Source organism: Urocitellus parryii, chromosome 4 (assembly GCF_045843805.1).
Source record: "Urocitellus parryii isolate mUroPar1 chromosome 4, mUroPar1.hap1, whole genome shotgun sequence".
NCBI classification, from domain to species: domain Eukaryota; kingdom Metazoa; phylum Chordata; class Mammalia; order Rodentia; family Sciuridae; genus Urocitellus; species Urocitellus parryii.
This window is the reverse complement of record NC_135534.1, coordinates 206,964,445-206,984,425: the sequence shown is the minus strand read 5'-3', so window position 1 is coordinate 206,984,425 and position 19,981 is coordinate 206,964,445. Positions and strand designations below refer to the sequence as shown.

General features: G+C 46.6%; 1 protein-coding gene across 13 annotated transcripts in view; it reads left to right on the top strand.

Moving 5' to 3' along the window:
• Rapgef1 (Rap guanine nucleotide exchange factor 1) overlaps positions 1-19,981 on the top strand; it is a 128,189-nt gene that overhangs the window by 20,335 nt on the left and 87,873 nt on the right. For 5 of the 13 annotated variants that reach the window (XM_026386581.2, XM_026386578.2, XM_026386571.2 and 2 more), the window contains exon 1: positions 3,386-3,578. The exons of 6 other annotated variants lie outside the window; for them this stretch is intronic. In XM_026386581.2, coding sequence (XP_026242366.2) covers positions 3,515-3,578 — 64 coding nt within the window. In that variant the 5' untranslated portion in view covers positions 3,386-3,514. Of the gene's footprint in view, positions 1-3,385; positions 3,579-19,981 lie in introns of those variants that run through there. 2 more of the 13 variants (XM_026386579.2, XM_026386576.2) reach the window with 1 other exon arrangement.

Sequence of the window (19,981 nt, the reverse complement as noted above, 5' to 3'; positions counted from 1 at the left end):
TTATTTTATTTATTTATTTTTAATATGGTGCTGAGGATCGAACCCAGGGCCTCGCACATGCTAGGCAAGCGCTCTACCGCTGAGCCACAACCTCAGCCCCAAGTGTATTGTTTCTAAGGATTGGTAGTGTGCAGGTTAAAATGGCAGCAACTGTTTTTGTGTGCTGAGACAGGGTTTCACTATGCTGCCCAGGCTGATCTTGAACTCTTGGGCCCTGGTGTTCCTCCCACTTCAGCCTGCTGGGTAGCTGGAACTCAAGGCATGCGCCACCACAGCCAGCACACAATAACTGTGCTTTATTGAGCACCTGCTGTGTGACAACATTTTTAAAACATCTTATTTAATCTTTAAACTACTTGATATAGTGGGTGGCAGAGTTGTGCACATTTTACATACGTGAAATCCAAGGTTTAGAGAGGTTAAGTTTCTATCCCAAGTTGCTCAGCTTGGAAGTACTCACACATTTATCCCCCTGTCCTTTTTTCCCCTCATCTGCTGATGAGGAAATAGGCAGCAAAGTATGAAAATAAAAATTGGGGAACTGGATCCCACACTCTCAATAGAATATAGACCTGATTTCTCCCATTGCCTCCCCCGCCCCACTAGGGCCTCTGGGACCTGGGGCAGATGCCCCTGCATTCTGAGCCAGGGATTTGGGCTTGTGGTAGCACTGTCATTCTTCAAGGAGTGACGGCTGACTTGGGGTCATTGTGGTCTGACCGAAAGTATCAGGCTCATCTTCAGTCCTTGCCAAGTATTTGTGCAGGATTGTCAATACCACCTTGGCTGAATAGTGAGCCTTCTACTTCTAGCAGCTTTATACTTTTGATTTGTCCTGTCTTTGTCTCACGTTATCTCCCTAAAGTATGAACCGGAGGTGGTGGCTTGTCCATCTTGGATGAGAGCATGGCCACCTTTGGTGATGGCTCTAAACCACTTGGTCTGAGCTGGGAATTCGGGAGGAATCCATGAGATCAGGTTCTTCTGCTTGTCTGTCCCTCTCCCACCCAGAATAATTCACATTGGATCATTTGGGGGCTGTGATTACCTGAGAGGCAGTTGAACCTGAGTTCTCATTAAAAGCTGTTCTCAGAGAAATCCCAGTTCATTTGAAAGTATCCTCCTGACATGAGTTGTTTGGATTTTGGGGTGTATTTGCTTATGTACACACTGTTACGAATGTGGCAGCTGAGGAACCGCAGGGCCAAATCTGAGCCCAGATCCTACCTGATACGTTCAGTGTGTGGGCCCAGTGAGGGACTGCCATACTGCCAGGCCTAGGCACAGGGGAACAGAGGTGCAGTTGAGACTCTAGCACAGGGCAGGGAGGTGTAGCCGTGCTCCAGCTGCCTCCCTCCACTCTTGCCAGGAAAGGAGGGTTTACTTATGGTCAAACTGCTTAACCAAGTTGAGCGCTTCTTCACCTGTCTGCCCGTTTGCTCAGCAGTTAAGCTGTGTCGCATGCCAGGTATCTGCCTACTGGGTGGCATTGTCAGTGCTGCCATGTGTTGGCATGTCAAAGCTTGGCTTGGGTGAAGGGGGAGATTAAGATGCAAGTTGTTAATCAGAGTCTTTTTGATCTACTGTGGTTTTGAAGATGATCTGAACGTAATCTGAAAGAAAGGGGGTCAGATATTACATCTGGTGTTGATGTAACATTTTACCTAAGGAAAACTGGCACAGTGTCTACTGGGAAAAATCAAGGAAGCCCCTGAGCAGCATCTTGGCAGGGGAGTTGATCAGTGGAGGGGAGTTTGTGGGGTGGGCTGCTGTGCCAGCTGACGGATGCCATGGGACGTGGGCATGCAGAGCTTCTGCCCTTGGCTCTCCAGCTGGGATTGCAGTTGGCCTGGGAGGAGCTTAGGATCAGAAAGGAAGCGGAGCCTTCGTGACTTTGCTCTTGGCTGTTGCCTCACTGAAGAAGTGAAACAGACATGTGAAATTTGCTTTACCAAGTTTGGAATCTGAGGATATGACTTTAGAAAATGATTCCTATATTTGTGATCAAAATATGAAGACTTAAGATCTTGTAAAGATCTTATAGAGGGGTTGGAGTTGTAGCTCAATGGTAGAGCACTTGCCTAGCACATATGAGGCACTCAATTCCATCCTCAGCATCTCATGAAATAAATAAATAAAATAAGGTATTATGTTTTTAAAAAGACCTTGTAGAGATCTGGTCCAGCTCACTCATCTTCTATGAATGGACAGGGTCATCTCTTCAGATGGAGCTGGGGCTGATGCAACACCACAGCCAGGATGCCTGGAAGTTGTCACAGCGTGGAGTTTCTCTGGAATTCCATCTCTTTGTTTCTGTGGGTCTTTATTTAAATATTTCCAATCCTATAGTTCTATAATTTGCTCCCATATTTTACGTTCATGCCATGACTGAAGCAGGAAACCTCCCCCCTGAGCTAACATAGCCTCACAACTAAGATTATGAACATTTAACAGTGCCCATGGGCCAAAAGCTTCCTGACCACTGGGCAGCATGCTCAGTCCTGCATAATCGCTTTCTTTTATTTGATCCTCATTATAGCTGAGGAGGTAAGACTGACATGTTGCCCATTTAACAGATAAGGAAACCAAGGCTGCTGCACTTGTTGGCAGGCACAATAACAGGGCTGGAATTTGAGCCCAGTTGGGTGGCCCCAGAGCTGACACTCTTACCCTGGATACTCAAGGGGTTCCTTAAGGGTTTTTTTAAACCCAAATTCCGGGATTGAATTAAATGTCATTCACCTTGACATTTTCTTCTGTTTTACCAAAGAGTAAATCGCTTTGTGTCCTTGTGTTCTTCTGGCAAAGCCATTATTTAGAATGTAGGTGCTGCAACACTGTCTCCAGCATAGTCACTGCTACATGGAGTGCAGGCTTGGAGCTCCAGGTTGCGGACTCCTGGCTACATTTGTGCCCTGTGGTCTTCTTTTGGAAACAGGCCTAGCTTGCATTTTGGTGTTTGGTTTTCCTCTTGGAAGCACAGTATGAATGACGCAGCCTATTTCGCTGATGGATTGCTAATGGGGAGCTCGTGATCTGGGAGTGAGACCCTTCTATAGAAAGTGTGACTTTGGCCTTTGTGAGATTGCTTTTCGATGCACACCTCAGAACTGGCCCATTGTGACTTTCAGCTTCACCTTCTCCCACAGGGAAGGCGGTATTGAGAGTTTGGAACACAGTCCATTCTCTAGGGCTTGCTGATGAGTAACCGTCCCAGCAGGGCCGGGCAAGAGCTACTTAATATAGACTATTACGAGGCCCACCGGTAGGGCGCGAGCAGGCCCTTTCCGCTGGTTTCCTCCCTGGGACTGAAGAGTTTGAAAGGCAGAGGCTGAGGCCTTTCCGAATAGAATTCCTCCTTTTCCTCAGGAGGGTGTGCCAGGACTCTGCTGCCGGGTTATGTGGAATATCTCAGAGATGAATCCCATTTCTGCCAGTGACTCCGTGGTCTTTATTTGCTGTTCAACAAAGACGCCTGGGCTTGGAAGGGCCCTGTGATCCCCTTGGCTTTAGAATGGGCAATGCTGTAGAAAAACAGAAGCCCTTGAGACGAAGCCAACTGTGCCCCTGGAAACAAGGTAAGAAAGTCCTGGCCTTGGTTTCCTGAAGAGTCAGGGAGGCAGGCTTCTGTTGGGAGACTGGCTCAAGGCCAGAGCTGAAACTGCCTGGGAAACACCTTACATATCAGAAAACTCCACAATCCAGAGTGGTTTAAGGAAATTAACAGACACTTTTAAGGAATAAAATGATTCACATCTCATTATGATGGCTTGGCTGAGAATTCAGTTCCACTTGGGATGTTTTCTTCAGTGTAGATGGGTCTGTTTGTTGAAATTGTACAGCTTTTAAGACATTTTCCAAAGTCAAAGTGTTGATACTCAAGAGTTTGAGTCTTTTGTGATATTTTTGTTTTAGAGAATGTTATTAATAGATTTTAAATATATACCACCTTCCAACGAATTCAGAGTACCTTCTGTAAAAATTTCTCATGTTCATCCATCTTAGACTTACTCCATCTCTAAGGGTCTCCTGTTAGCGTCAGCTCTGAGGAGAAGGAAGCCCCAGCAGGGCAGTGCTCCTGGACCCTAGGGCCTTCTAACAGTGAAATCCTGGGCAGTTCAATGTCCCATACCTCTTCCACTGCTGTTAACACAGTAGACCAGCAGGGCGCAGGCCCGGAGGGCATGTCAGGAGTGGCACTTGCCAGATTTCACCAGGTCCTCACCTTGACGTGCCAGAAACAGTCATGATAGCATGTGATCTACAGCAGGACAGCTCCTTAGCAACTGTGTACGGGTGTGTTAATGGAACAAAAAAGTAAACTGGAGTAAAATGCCTAGGAATGCTAACACTGTAGAATTTTTTTTTTCTGTTTTAAAGGGAATCATAGAGTGATGCTAACTTACTGTCAAGCTCCAGCTTTTCAGACCCTCTGTAATCATTCTTTTGTCTAATGTGTTACTTTTTAAAATTGGTGCATTACCATATACAGCCAGAGGAATGAGAAGTTGTGCTCCATTTGTGTACAGTATGTCAAAATGCATTCTACTGTCATGTATAACTAATTAGAACAACAACAACAACAAAAAGAACCAGGATGGAGAGTTACAGAAAAAAATACAATAAAAAATAAATTTAAAAATAAATAAATAGGGGCTGGGGATGTGGCTCAAGCAGTAGCGCGCTCGCCTGGCATGCGTGCGGCCCGGGTTCAATCCTCAGCACCACATACAAACAAATATGTTGTGTCCGCCAATAACTAAAAAATAAATATTAAAAAATTCTCTCTCTCTCTATAATAAATAAATAAATAAAATTGGTGCATTATAATTACACGTAAGAGTGGTATTCATAATGACATGTTCGTATGTATAACATAATTTGTTCAGTTTCATTCCCCAGAACCTCCCTCTTCCTCCGTTCCTTCCCTCTGCTTGCTTTCTTCTTCTCTCCTGCTCTCCCTTCTATTTTCATGAGATCCACCCCCCTTCTCTCTGGATTCCACATGAGAGAAAATATAACATTACTTCTTAGTGGTCACTGATTGGATCCTATTTAACAAGGGGTTATCAAATACATTTGGGGGACGACTGGGGAGAACTGGACAGAAGATTATGATGGGAAACCATTACCCACCCCTCTTCATGGAGCCCGGAGCCTGGAGCTTGCCAAGCTTGCCTCTACCCTACAGCTACATCCCAGTCCCTGTTGTTATTTTCCTTCCATTTGGCAGCAGCGCTGAGCTGTGTAGAAGAGTGTTCTTTTTTTGGCTGGTCATGCTGAAGTATTAAGGGTGAAGAGTTCTGTTGTCTGTGATTCACTTTAGAATGATTTGGGGACTGAGGTGTGGCTCAGTGGTGGAGCACTTAGCCCTAGATTCCACCTTCAGCCACCAGGGCAGGGTGGGTAAGGTTCAGCAAAATAATACATACATAAGTAAATGGTACCTATGTGAACAGAACAAGGCCAGTTCAAAAAAATATCAACACCCAGGTCAGGGATGTATGAAGTTAGTTAAATTTTCTTTAATATATTTGAACCTATTTCTAAAAATATGAAAAAGCCAGCTGCAATGCAGTGTCCCTCAGGATGAACTGTAGCATAGGCCATGTTTACCAAGGCGGGTCAGGACCCTGCACTCTTCTGAACTCAGTGTCTGTGGGCTGATGTCTCCAGCTGCCCAGAAGAAAATCAGCCTTGATCCAGTAACTCAAAGCACCACTTTTATGGTAGAAATTTATATACTTACTTTTGAATTATCTCTGGTTCTTCTTTAACAATATTAAGAGTTAAAACTTCTTATATTATTCCTCAGAAGCAGCTGGGTTTACAGATGAATTTCAAGGGAGTTCCACCTGCTGTTTTGTTTAGTGTATTTTTTCACCAGGGTGAGTGCAGTTCTAGGACCCCCAAGACCAGGAGGGCTTTGAGGATTCATGTGGGTGGGGAATGAAGAGTGGAGCAACTGGTGGCCCAGGATCCCATTGGCCAGGATCCTGTCTTTGCGGGTGGGTTTTGTGTGTGTGTGCGCGCACACACATACACACACACACACACACACACACACACACACACACACGTCAGACCCAGGATGGAGTTTGTCTTCCTAGTCAGAACCCAGAGCCGTGTCCTGAGTTGCTCCCTGCCCTGCAGAGGAGTAGGCCTTCACGGTGTACTATTTTGTCTCTGTCATGAAGCTGTGCATATTTTGGACAAGCCACACAGTCAGGGTCTGCTTCAGAGCTAGTTAGTGGGAGACCTGGCTCGCCCTCTTGGTTGCTACAGGTGACCAGGACAGCCCCGGTGGACCCTGACTTCTGCCCAGCCTTCTGCCCTGTATTGGAAATCAGACTTCAGTCAGAGCCCAGGAGGATGGAAGGGGAATTTAAAGGAGATCATTGTCTGTGATTTAGATCAGTTACTTTGTTTCTATAGTGCAGTTCTAAAAAATGGAATTTTGAAGTGGTGGAACACCTGTGTGAGTGGCCTGCCCCCCACCCCCACCCCAAGCTCTGCTTATCTGCCACTGCAATGATTCCAGACAGTGCAGGACATGCACCCAGCCAGGGACCAACAGCATGCTGTCCAACTTACTGTTCTGGTTGTTTTTTTAAAATATTTTTACAGCCTCAAACAAAAATGCTTTATGTTCTTTTCTTTTAATATTTTTAATTGTAGATGGACACAATGACTTGATTTTATTTATTTATTTTATGTGGTGCTGAGGATTGAACCCAGTGTCTCACATGTGCTAGGTAAGCGCTCTACCACTGAGCCACAACCCCATCCCCTGCTTTATGTTCTTCACAGAAATGAATAATTTCTGTGGTTGATAAATTCGACTCATTGCCATCATGAGTTCTAGAAGGTCTGCATCAGGTGGGAAGCAGGACAAGACAGTGGTGGCAGTGTGGCCCTGAGGGCTCCAGCAGTTCTACCTGTGTTTGCCATCTGGCCTTGAACAACTGAATCCCTGTGGCCTCACCTTCTCCAAGTGACTGCCTCTTACCAAGTTTTTTTATTTCCTTCAAAACAATGGGAATTTTTATTTTAAAAATCTGTTTACCACCTGATTGTGAACCCCCTAAGGGCTGGGCACATGGCCCTTGTGCCCCTGGAGTGCTGCCTGATCCATTGTCACCAGGTTGTGAATAAGGATGGGCATAGCAAGGATAACGCCCTGTGGTTTGCTGCTGCCCCTGGATGTGCATGGAGTGCCATCTACCAGTGCTGGCCAGGGCCCTGGGCACTTATGTTCTTAGCCTTTCTTTACCCCCATGGCAGAGATGCTGGAGAATGAAAACAGGTAAGTGGTCCTCTACCCTGCAATAATTCTGAATTTGCAAAGAGTCATTTTACTGAGGATTGTTTACATTTTAGGAGATCATCTCACAAAAGGCCTTTATAAAGAATCAACATTTAATTTTTGATTATTTACCCAGACATCTAGGGAAACTTTGAAATTGAACTTCTTGAAACAGACCCATAATCCTTCTCTCCTAGGAGGCAGGCAGGTAGGCTCTCTCTTCCTTTCTCAGAAACAATTTAAAGGGTTGCTTACAGTGTTCATTTTGGCCCTGGGAAGTATAACATGGGGGCAGAGGTTTCCTTAGGAATTAAAAATTGCATCAGTAATTACAAATTGAATTGTTGTCTCCTTCAAAGATCCCTGCAGCTCGGGGCCATACCAGCCTGGTAAATGAAAATGTTAATGGTTTGCATGTTTACACACAATGTGCGTGTCAGTGAATGAAGTCAGCACCCGTGGAAGGGCTGACTGTAGAAAGCTCAGCCCACCACCTGGTTGCATGGGATGTGTGGTGTTGGGCAGGAGACTGGCAAGCAGAGGCTGAGCTAGGGGGGGATTTGCCTTGGCTTCACTGTCTAGGTTCCTGTGCTGTAGGGGCAAATTTAGAGTTTTGGGTTGCAGCCAGCAAGAGGTGTTTAGACTTGCCTCTGCACATTAAGTAGTGAAGAGGAATCTGGGAGCTGGATACCCATGTGCCAGGTAGTATCTGTCCAGAATGTGCAAGGGCCCAGTCTGCCCTCTGTCCACTTGCCCAGTGCCTTCCAGCTTAGGGAAGGGGACAAACTCTTTACATTCTCAAGCATGTCCTGATCTGTAAGTGAGATTATAATGATTCCCACTTCCAGGAGTATTGTGAGAGTTAAATGAGATGATTCATGTAAAGGAATTATGGCCTTCAGCATACAGAAAACATTTAATAAATGATAGCAATGCTTGTTATCATATGTTGCCAAGTAGGAAGAACCTGGATTTATCATGTCCGTGGACATGGGTCCTAGGCCTAGCTTTCTCCTGATCCCAACTAGTTGTGTGAGTTTGGATATTTCTTTACCCATTTCCTTCTCTCAAAGGGAAAACAGTCCCCTTGACGTCTGTGATTCAGTGACCATTGGTATTGGTCTCTGTCATTCACATCTGCAAACTACTGCTGCTTCTAGCACTTTGAGAAAGCCTCAGTTTGGCTGAACTCTGTGGGCATGGGAATGCTTTTTGTGGTGTTAAATGCCTTTTAAATGGTTACTGCAGGACAGGCCTAGGTGAGCTACTCTGGCTGATTTGAATACTAACTTCCCACTTTCCAGTACTGTGTTGTGATTGTTTTATTCATAGATATACAGGGTTATGAGCCTAATGCTGGATCCTGGTTGCCAACCCACTTTCCATTGGCTGACCTTGGGTATGCTTTTAAACGTCTGGATCTCAGTTTTTCCACCAGCAAATAGTATTTATTTCATAGGGTGGCAGGAGGATCAAGCAGTTTGTGCATGTTTGCTCAGAACAATGCCTGGCATGAAGTAAGTGTTTGGTAAGTGTATTATTAGTATTATTTGGGGGCTAAATGCAGAGAGTTACATTTTATTTTAGTTGAAATGCTGTTACATTTTGTCCCTTGTTGCCAGGGATGAAACCCTGAACCTGTGTAAGCCAGACCAGCACACTATTGCTGACCTGTATCCCCAGCCCTGATGTTGCATTATTAAAGAAAAATGGGGAAATTCGACAAAGTGCAGGCTCAGGGTCTAGAGCTAAAGAACCTGAAGGTGAGTGGGAGAATAGGTGTTGGCTGGTGCCATTCTTTTCCCCACAGCTGCTGTGCACACACACATTTTTCACATGTTGTCAGCATGTGCAAATAATTTCACCCTTTAAGTTATCTTCTGCATGGTCTTCACAGCTACTGTAATGACTGGCATTCTGTCATGTCAGTGATCACAACTTATCACCTCACTCGCTGCTGCCAAATGTGGGAAGTACATCCCCTTTCTGCTTTTAAGGTAAGGTGGCAGTGAGTAGCTTCCATACGAGGGCCTTGTGATTCCATTGGATGCTTTCCTCAGGGCGAGGCTCAGCTTAAAGCTCCTGGCCAGGATCGATGGAGAGGCCTAAAGGATCTTTTCATGTTGATTTTCCAAAAGGCCACATCTGTGTGAGCAATGAGTAGCCACAAGCTAACTGCACATCAGTACTGATGTTGTCCTTTTAAAATCGTTCTTATAAAACTCAAACTACACTTGCTAATGCCATACTGATGACTTATCTGATGACGTGGAGCTCAGGGAATGGGTATGGGAAGTCCATGAGCCATTATCAGTTATAAAAATTTGATTTCCCACAGCTCTTTGATTTGGGTTTGACTCAGTCACATTCCAGTGCTGAGTTTTATCAAGAGAGACCTGAAGCCTTGTTGAGGAAACCCACTTGCCGTGGCAGCTTTTTGTCCTCTGTCTCCCAGAGAGCAGTGATTATAAAGAGTTCCCTTACAGGAAAGCTGCAGAGTGAGCCTGGAGGGGCTGGCCTTGTTGGTGGAGTGCTTGCTGCCGGGCAGCAGGGCAAGGACCCAGTGCATCCCCTTTGCTCTTTACTGTTGAGGGCCAACTCTCTCTCCTTTGCCACCTGCTTATGTATGATGGGGCACGGTCTGTTAGCAGCTTGCTGCCCTCGAGGTGTCCAAGCAGTTGCGATGGGTGAGGGTGTGTCTGAGTCTATTGAGTCTGTTCATCAGTGAGGTCTGAAGCCATGTTGGGATGTGATCATAAATAGGTCCAGAGTCGGGAGAGAAGGTTTAAAAGCAAAAGGTTACTCAGCATGCTTTTAGAGTCACTGGTGTCTTGAGCTAGAAAATTTAAAAAAATCTTCTAAAATGGTTCCCTAATTTTACCAGGAAGAAACTGAGGCTTAGAGAAGTGAAGTGACCGGTCTGACACCCTGTAGCTAGTGTGTGGTGTGGTCCATCAGGATAGTGATATAACAACAAATGTGAGTAATACCAAAGCCATGCCACACAGCACAGCCTGTATCCATAGACCATGTGTGACACAGTGACGTGTGTAACAGTGGGCTGGGTCTGAGGCGATGCCAGTGGTTTCCTGTGTGTAGGCATGGTGCTAAAGGTCAGTGTGCCCTGCTGGCTCCTGTGTGTGTATGCAGTGGGCGTGTGACTCTAATCACCCATCACCCGAGCATTGTGTTTTATTAAGCAAAAGCTCATACATGTGAAAGAGTTTTTCTCATGAGAAGAGTAGGGTGTTGTTTTGGGCGTGGGTAAGAAAAGGGAAGGAAACGGCTCTGTCATCAGATCTCTCCAAGTTTAGAACAATGTCTGTGCCTCACCACTGGCTTTAGGATGTGCTTTGCCCTGGGAACATGCGTACAGTGCATTTCCATGTTTAGCTCTTTCTTTTCCAGCTGTTTAGAGGGCGTCACCATTATTTAAGATAATGGCAATAGCCAGCAGCTACTTTTATATCTAATTACCTCTCCAGTTCTTCTCAGGGATGCTATGAGGCACTTGATTTCAGAAGTCACTTCATGCTGAAGTGCTGGGGACTCTTACAGAGGCCCTTGTGGACTACAGCAGAGGAGTCTGCCCCAGGATACTTGATCTGTGTTAAGAGTCAGTAAACTCCTTAAAGGGCCAGATAGTGAATATTTTAGAAGAAACAAAATTGAGACTATTATGTAGATGCTTATATAACGACTTTAAATGAAATTCATTTAAAAATATAAGGAGCATTCTTGCTTGCAAGCTATAAAAAGAGGGCCTTGCAAAAGGTGGCTGATGGGATTTGGGTAATAAGCAGAACTTTGCCAACCCCTGGCCTCCAGTGTCTTTGGTTTGGGTGGTTTTTTTGTAGTAATTGTACTCGGTGAATCAGAAACAAATCACTCTTCCTTTGCAGAAGGTCATAGCATCTTCTGGTTCTGGCTATGGTTGTGCACACCTGTAATCCCAGGGACTTGGGAGGCTGAGGCAAAAGGACCTCAAGTTTGAGGTCAGCCTGGCAACTTAAAATAAAAATAAAAAGGGCTGGGGATGTGGAGTAGAAGTAGAACACTTGCCTAGCAGATGTGAGGCTCTAGGGTCAATCCCTAACACTGCAAAAAAAAAAAAAAATCTGGTTTTCAGGTTAGAAAAGGACTTAAATGTTGTCCTGCGATTGCCTTGTCTTTGTAATCAGGGCCAGGCTGAGCCTTTGCTTTTAGTCTGCCACACCGAGTGTGGAGTGAGTGAGAGGAGGTGGGAGACCGGGCCCGAGCCCTGGCACTCTAGGATCAGTAAGGGGAGCACCTGGGGAGGACCAACAGAGCCCAGGAAAGACCTTCCAGGAAGTCAGGAGGGAAACACAGTAGCATCCTGGAAGCCAATGTGGAGTGTTGCTAAGGAGGAGGGAGAGGAGCAGTGGAGGCTGCTGACTTGGGTCAGGTCACACGAGGCTGAGACTTGACCATGAGATTTGGTACCATGGCAGTCACTAAGGGCCTTGAGGGTGAAAGAATGAAAGGGAACCAAAGGGAGGAGCTGGCCTGAGAAACTTTGCTGCAAGGAGCGAAGACACTGCTGGTAGTTGCAGTGATGGGGTCAAGGGCAAAAAAATGATGACTGAGTGCTCATGGGAATCATCCAGCAGAGAAGGAAAACTCAATGGTAACCGAGAGGTCATAATTGTAACAGCTGTGTTTCATTGTTATTCTAGCAGTCCTTCATGGCTAACAAACCACCACAGTGCTTAGCTTAAAAAACTAGGTATTTTTAACACTTCTGGACTTGGGTTCCTGTCCCTCAAGAACTTGCAGTCAGCTGCAGGGAGGGTACTGCTCTGTGCCTCCAGCAGGTCATCTGGAGACATGCAGGGAGGGTGATGTCCCCCTTTGCAAAGATGTGTGGTTTCAAGTAGGGAGTATCTTTTTTTTTTTTTTTTTTGCAGTAGTGAGGATGGAACCCAGTGCCTTACATAGGGTAGGCATGTGCTCTGCCACTGAGATATACCCCCAGCCCTTTTAAATATTTTTACTTTAAGCAGGGTCTTGCTAAATTGACCAAAGTGACCTTGAACTTCTAATCCTCCTGCTTCAGCCTCCTGAGTAGCTGGGATTACAGGTATGTTTCATTGTGCCTAGCAGTTTTGCCAACAGTCTGCCATACCTCTCTGGGGCTATGAAGTTGTGTTTGATCCACAAGCATTCTTTGTGGCCGAGAGTATTAGCTTAATTTTACAGTTGAGAGCATGAGAGCTTAAGTTCACAGGCTGGTGAGTGGCAGAGTTGTTGGGACCCATAACTTGGTCTTTGATATGTAAGACCCGTTCTTCTCTGCTCCGTTTCCTCATGTTTCTGAGTACAGGAGCTGATGGGAGTGCCACCTCCTGTCTTTCCTCTTTGGGCATGGGAGTAATAGTTTGGTAGATAATTAGTGTCTCATAATTGGAATGGACGGAGGGAGGTGATTATCTTGTTGTGGCTTGCCTGTTTACTGCATGGGGATTGGACAACTGTATTTATTAGAATCCCATTGAGGTCACAGTGGTGTGTTTAATTAGGACTTTTATTGAGATGGATTTCTGTGTCTGCTCTCAGCTGGTCCCTTGGTGTCCCTTGACCATCCTTCCATGTATCCTCTGTCAGCTGACTCCCCTGTCCAGATAGCCCCCTTGCATGCAGGTCTTCTGACTTCCATTATCCTACCTTTTTCTTTGCCCTTCTTTCTGTCCCTGGCATAGGGCCACCTTGCCACTAGTCTAAAATTAGCCCCTCTGCTCAGGTCATTTGCCCTCCAGAGCCTGTCATAATCAACCTGTCTCTTCAGCCAACTGGAAGTCAAGCTTTCCAGAGTGGGATCCAGAGAGTGGGCAAGTTAGCATAAGCATCTGGGCACTTGGGCTTTGTCACTGACTGTGTAGCCTCGGGCAAGACCATCTTCTCGGGTTTGTGAATCCCAGGAGAGCAGGCTAGTGGAGCCACGGCAGAGTCAAGGCTGTTCAGGGGGAGTGTAGTCTGTTTATGCCCACACTAAAGCCCTCGCCTGACCTCTGTGCATCGGACATCCCTTTAATTTGCTGCAAGAACAGCAGCCCCTCAGAACCTTGGTGAGCCTGGGGCCAGAACAGTTGCCAGCCAATAAGCTCATTGAGAAAGCAGCTGGAGGGATGGGTGGGCAGGGGCTAATTCCAGTCTCAGAAAAGATGACATTTGGTTAGAGAGCAGAGACCTCAGTGAAAATATGTTTAAAGTTCTCTCTAGGCAGAGGGGCAGTCAGTGAGTCATTAGTCCCCATCAGGCATTTCAGGGCCCTCTACACTTGCTTGTTTCAGGAGCTCACAAACTTTGCTCTCAGAGTCCCTGTTTTGGGATCCCTGCCAGCTTAGCTCTGCCTGGGCTCCGGGGCAGGCAAGATGCAAAGGTGGTCTTTGTGTTTTTTGTAGTCTGCAGGGAAAGTGAATAGTCTCCTGCTATTTATTTACCATGTAACCCTGGGGAAATTACTTAGTTTCTGGCTGCCTCAACTTGTGTGTCTGTAAAAGGAAGGCAGACTGTGGCAGCTGTCTCTGCGAGGAGTACAGGTCTGCTGCAGCACTCAGCTCGAGGCCCTTGGGGTCACAGTTTTTCAGACCTATGCGCTGGAGTCTTCATACCTTGATGATTGCTGCACACTTTGAAGGTGTGTCCTTGTGTTGCTTTTTTGCTTAGTCACCCGTGCACCAAACTATATCTACCAGCATCTACTATAGGGCAAGGAATCACTGCCTGTTTCCTTCCTGTCCTCTCTTTGTGATTACCATCGTGATCTTTGGAATGAGTTTGCTGCGCACCTACTTCCCTAGGTACGCAGCAAACTCATTAGGGATTAGATTCCACGTAAAGGGGAATGCCACGTAAAGCCAGTCAACCCTAAGACATCTCTTCACTCACCAGGAATGTATGGTCTATAGCAAGGGCCTCAGGCTTTTTCTGTGGATTCATATAGTAAATATTTTAGGCTTGGCAGGCCACATAGAATCTCTGATGCACATACTTCTTTATTTTCCTTCTTATAATTCTTTTAAAAAGTAAAAAACATTTGTTAGTCCTGGGCACTTTAAAACAGGCCTTGGTCTACATGAGATGACTGTGGTCTAGCATGGCCTAGCAATCTGCCTCATGGCATTGACTCCCAGGTGTGATTCCCTCCCACACTAGATCAGGCTTGAGCAGAATCTTCTAAGACTCCATGCTCTGCCTTCCTGTCTCTCCTGGAGGCCTGGCTCTCAGGAAGGCCAGCTGCCCTGTCATGAGGATCTGAGGCTTCTTGCCCACAGCACCCTGATGAGCTAAGTAAGCAGCTGTCACTGCCCTGCTGGAGCCTCAGGTGACTTCAGTGTCCTGGGTGCACTGGAACCAGAACACTGTAGTGGAACTCCTCCTGCCTCTAAGGTAATTTAGAAATCTTTAGCAGTAAAGGGGAAGCAATGAGGAATTATAAAGAATGATTGCCTACCTGCAGAATGGCAATTGTTTGGTTATTGTGTTTTGGTTTTTGCTAGGAAGTATCTATGCCAGTCATACATGGCAACAAATCTGTTTATGGTCAGGGTGAGATGGGAGGCTGGTTAAGTGACACTTGAGGGCATGATGTGGCTCTTCTGCACTAAATCCTCTCAGCAGCTCTCTCTGGGTGGAGGCTGGGGCCTGCAGGCCTAGTGTGATAGAGCTCTTCCTACTCTTTCTGGGATTTTGCTTACATCGTGGCCCTCAGCTCCAGTACAGTAGGGCGCTTGCCAGCTGGGGAGAGCTGTTGCTCCCACACCCAACAGTTCCAGATTGCTTTGCTAGTCTCCAGTTTTACCCCAGAACCTCTGGCAATAAATAGCTCATCCATGAGCAGCTGGCCTTGACCTATGTAGTGAGGCCTGCTTTGGAAAGATGAGCTGGCTCTGGCCAAGAGTTTGAACCAGGACCCAGAGATCTTTGGTGGGCATTTGCACTGAAGAATCCTACAGGATGGAGCCAGGCAGCCTGGACATGCTTCCACAGTAAGACAGAGGAGCACCCAGAAGAAGTGCCTCTGTGCATTTCTGTAGTAATGGTTGATGAGACACTTCCATGTACCAGGCATGGTCACGTGGATCACAGATCTACTGCAAGACTTAACTTTCTAAATGGGAAATGTTATCTACTAGGGAATTCTGTATGAAGTGTGAGAGAAGGTGATAAGTGCTGAGGGCCGGGGCAGGGAAGGAAGGAGACTATAGGGGTCCCAGGCAGTGGGGCTCAGATGATAAGTTAAACAGGCCCTGTGGACGTGGCTCATTTTGAAGGTGAAGTTTGTGTAAGTCTTGGAGGAGCTAAGGGAGCTGGCCAAGCACACCTAGAGCAGAAGCAATCTTAGCAGGGGGTCCTGGTAGGTGTTTCAAAGAATAGTGTGAATGCTGGGGTGAGTTGAGTGAGATCCCATGAGCCCTAAGGAGCACTACAAGGGCTTTGGCTTTCATTATGAGAGAAATGTATTGCTATTACAGAGTTGTGAACAGAGCAGTGAAATAATCAGAAATTTTATTTTTTGCCATGCTGGGGATAGAACCCAGAGCCTGTGAATGGTAGGCAAGTGCTCTCCCATTCAGCTACACACAGCCCTAGGGTAGCAGAGCTAGGGTAGCAGCCCATGGGAGCTGGTGCAGAGGAGAGGCTGGGAAGTGGTCAGATCCAGACGTATCTTATCAGTTAGAGCCAACAGGATTTCCTGATGAATGGATGTGAGGTGGGAAAAAGAGGGATCAAGGATGCCTCTAGGGCTTCTGGCCCTAGCAGCCGCTGTGCAGATGAGGTTGTTGTCAACTTAGATGGGACAGCTGTCAGGAAGCCAGTCGTGGAGGGAGACCAGGTCCTGCTCAGTGTGACAGCAGCCTCTTAGATCTCCAAGTGCCAGGCAGAGTGTACAGTTAAATGTATGTCCAGGCCAGAAGTATGAACTAGGGAGTCTGGCACAGATCATATGTAAAGCCACAGAGTGGATGAGCTCCTGCTGAGACTAAGCCTGTATTGTAGGTAGAGTCTGCAGAGAACCTGGGGCAGAGAGAGCCAGGGAGGGCTGGGTGCTGGTTCTGGGCAGTATCTTTCCCTCTCGCCCTCCTGATACCAGCTGCATAGCTTTCCTTGGGTCCTAGGAGACGCCTTACGTTCTATGCACCTTCTACCTTCCTTTTTACCTTAATAAGTGTCATGGGACAGCTGAGGCTAGATTGGTAGTGTCTTCCCCCTTTGTCCCTTTGCAAGTAGGAGACAGGTAGGGGTTAACTGGTTCACCACAGGTTGCACCAGGGTTATGCCAAGGGGCCTAGCCAGGACTGGCTCCAAGGTGGGTGCCTCACTGGGGTCCTTGTGTCCTTCCTGAGCTGCAGCTAGATATCATGCTGCGTGTGATGTCTGAGGTGACTTGTGTGGTTTAGACAGTCCCAGGAAAGGGAGCAGACTGGACAGGAGTCGCGGGGTGGGGGGAGGAGCCAACACATGGGGTGCGTGGTTCATTGATCACTTTCTTGTTTCATTTTCAGGCAACAAAACCTGCTATGCGTCAATACTATAGGTGCATATCTCTCCAGACCTGGTTCCTCATCTGAACCTGGTGTGACTGTTTTCTTAGGTCTTCCAGGGACAGTATATAGCTAGTATCATTCTAGATATATAGAGAGAAGCTACTATGATTCATTACTTCAATAGTTGCTTTAGGGTTCTAGGGAACTCTGGTTAAGAAAGAAGCTGAAATAGCTGGGTAGGTACATAATTACAGACTGATAATCACTAGGACAGATCAGAGTGGAGCTCTGAAGTCTAAGTCAGAGTTAATTAGGTGAAGTGTCAGTGGCTCTTGGGGAGGGAGGAGATCATGGGCATAGGCCCTGAGGCAGAGGCACTTAGGACCTGAGATGTGGACTGTAGCCCTGTCAGAGCCTTGAGTTCAGGGTACCAACAAGCCAGGAAGCCACAAAGTATTTTCAATGGTGTGTGTGTGTGTGTGTGTGTGTGTGTGTGTCTGTCTGTCTGTCTGTCTGTCTGTCTGTGTGCCTGCCTGTCTCTCTAAGAGATTGATAAAGAAGGAAGAGATCAGATTTGTGCTTTGAAAAAATGATGGCTTGGAGGGAGAGAGCCCTGGAGAGGCAGGAGTGCAGCTCTGAGGGTGAGTTAGGTGTCCCGGAGGCTGGTGGCAGTAGCACAGAGTCCCTGGGTACTTGGAAGGTAAGATGTAAATAGGCTAGAAGTGAATGAGCTCTGGGTTTTGAAAGAGTGCAGGGGGCCTGGGTGGCCTCAGGTTTCTGGTTTGTGTTGGAAGGTGCTTGCCATCCACTGAGACGTGGAACATGAGAGGAAATCCATGTTGTTTATTTGGTTCATGTATAAACAGTGGATAGTGGCTCTTTTAGGGCCTTTTCAATCGGTATTAGCCATGGAAGTCTAAACTGTTGGCTGTAGATGTTCACATACTTGAGAAGTTAACTTCATTTCTCCCCAAAGTTCTTCACTTGTGGGATTCGGGGGCTTTTTACAGGAGTAGCCTCAATGGACAGTGCTACATGTCCACTTGGAGAGCTCTCCCTCTTACCTGGCACCTGTGCCTGGGGAGGGAGCTGCCCAAACAAACCCAGAAGAAGGTTGAGAGACCCCGCTGAACTTATTTTTCTTTCTCTTCATGGGCAGTTGGGCTCCTAATGAAAATGTTTCTCATTAGGGTCCCAGAAAGCCTCCATCCATGAGTGGCTCACATGATCCTCAGAACTGCTCTGCCAGGTGTCCTCCTGCGGGTAACTAGAGGTTGCTCCAAGGGCCCCAACCCTATGATGACACAGTGTCAGGAGTGACAAGTTAATTTCCTGTTTATATTAAAATGACCTTTGTGAGATGTGGGGTGGCGCCTCCTAGGTACATGGCTTGCAGGAGAGAGGTGGGAGTTTCTTGCTAAGTTCAATGTCGCCAGCATCGTGTTTCAAAGGGTCCCAGGAGGCTGGCTGTGCCAGTGACTGATTTGCTTCCATGTGTCTCCTTTGCCTCTTCCAGCTAAGAACAAGCTGAGGGGGCTTGCTCTTTTCAGAAAGGGCAGTTTGAAAATCATTTCTTCCATTTGTATTAGAAGGGGTAGAGAGAGAAAAGGGGAGGGGAGGGGAGGGGAGGGGGGATAGTAGAGAATAGGACAGACAGCAGAATACATCAGACACTAGAAAGGCAATATGTCAATCAATGGAAGGGTAACTGATGTGATACAGCAATCTGTATACGGGGTAAAATTGGGAGTTCATAACCCACTTGAATCAAACTGTGAAATATGATGTATTAAGAACTATGTAATGTTTTGAACGACCAACAATAAAAAAATAAATAAATAAAAAGAAAAAAAAAAGAAAGGGCAGTTTGAAGGAAGTGTGTTCAACGGAGAGCAGGCTTGTGTGGAGGGGTGAGGGCTCCTCATGGATGGCTCTGTGGCCACTCTGCAGCGCTACTGAGGATTCTTGAGCAAAACCGCCACTCAGGCTCACCTTCCCAAACGTCCCAGCATTGTGGAGAAGCCAGAGCAGGATTCACATGATGTTCGTTTAATGCAATGGATATGTTTAATGCAATGGATATGATTGGTAATTTTATTATACTTGCACAGTAGTGTTAAACTTCGGCAGTTGGAATGTTTGTCTTATTTTTTATTTTCCTTTTTTTGCCAGAACTCTCTTTATAGTTCAACTAAGTAATTGTAGAAAGACTTTGTGATGGTATTTAACTGCTGTGTCTATAAAGTACCTGGGTTTGAAAAAGCACATCATGGAATCCAATCTTCCAGTTCTTTTTTGGGGTAGGGGGAGGGTACTGGGGATTGAACTCAGGGGCACTCCACCACTGAGCCACATCCCCAGCTCTATTTTGTATTTTATTTAGAGACAGAGTCTCACTGAGGTGCTTAGCTTCTTGCTGTTGCTGAGGCTGGCTTTTTTTTTTTTTTTTTTTTTTTTTTTGGTGGTGCTGGGGATTGAACCCAGGGCTTTGTGCATGCAAGGCAAGCACTCTACCAACTGAGCTATGTCCCCAGCCCTGCTGAGGCTGGCTTTGAACTTGCGATCCTCCTGTCTCAGCTTCACGAGCCTCTGGGATTTCAGGTGTGCGTCACTGTGCCCAGCTCCTCTAATCCATTTGACGGATGTCAGTGAGGACTTTCTAAGCCTTTGGCCCTGAGCTGGGCACTGGAGATGGCACCAAGCAAAACTGATTTTTGGGGGGAGGAAGGAGGCATGACACTGGCCTGCCACACAGGCACAGTTTAGCAGAAAGCTCCAACCCAGTTACCTAGTTGGGAGGTCAGGGAAGGTCTTTGGGAGAAAGTAATGGTTTGAACAGAGGAACCTAGTGTATCCAGATGGTCTGGATGTGACTTGACACTGACTTCAAGGTGGGCTTTGGCGGCCTTCGGGTTGATGTCCAGTTGTATGGTGGAGCTGCAATACACACAGGCGGGATGCACTGAGTAAGGTAGCATCATGCCCCACCAGCATCACCCTCGAGAACCACTGTGGTCTTCTCAGCCTTGGGATGGAATGTTCTTTCTCCCTTTCCCTAACTCTTCTCTCTTCCCCCTCCCTTACCCCTCCCTCCTCTCTCCTTGTATTTATTCTTTATTTTCAAATAGGGACTCACTGAGTACTGATGCTGGCCTCCAATTTGCCA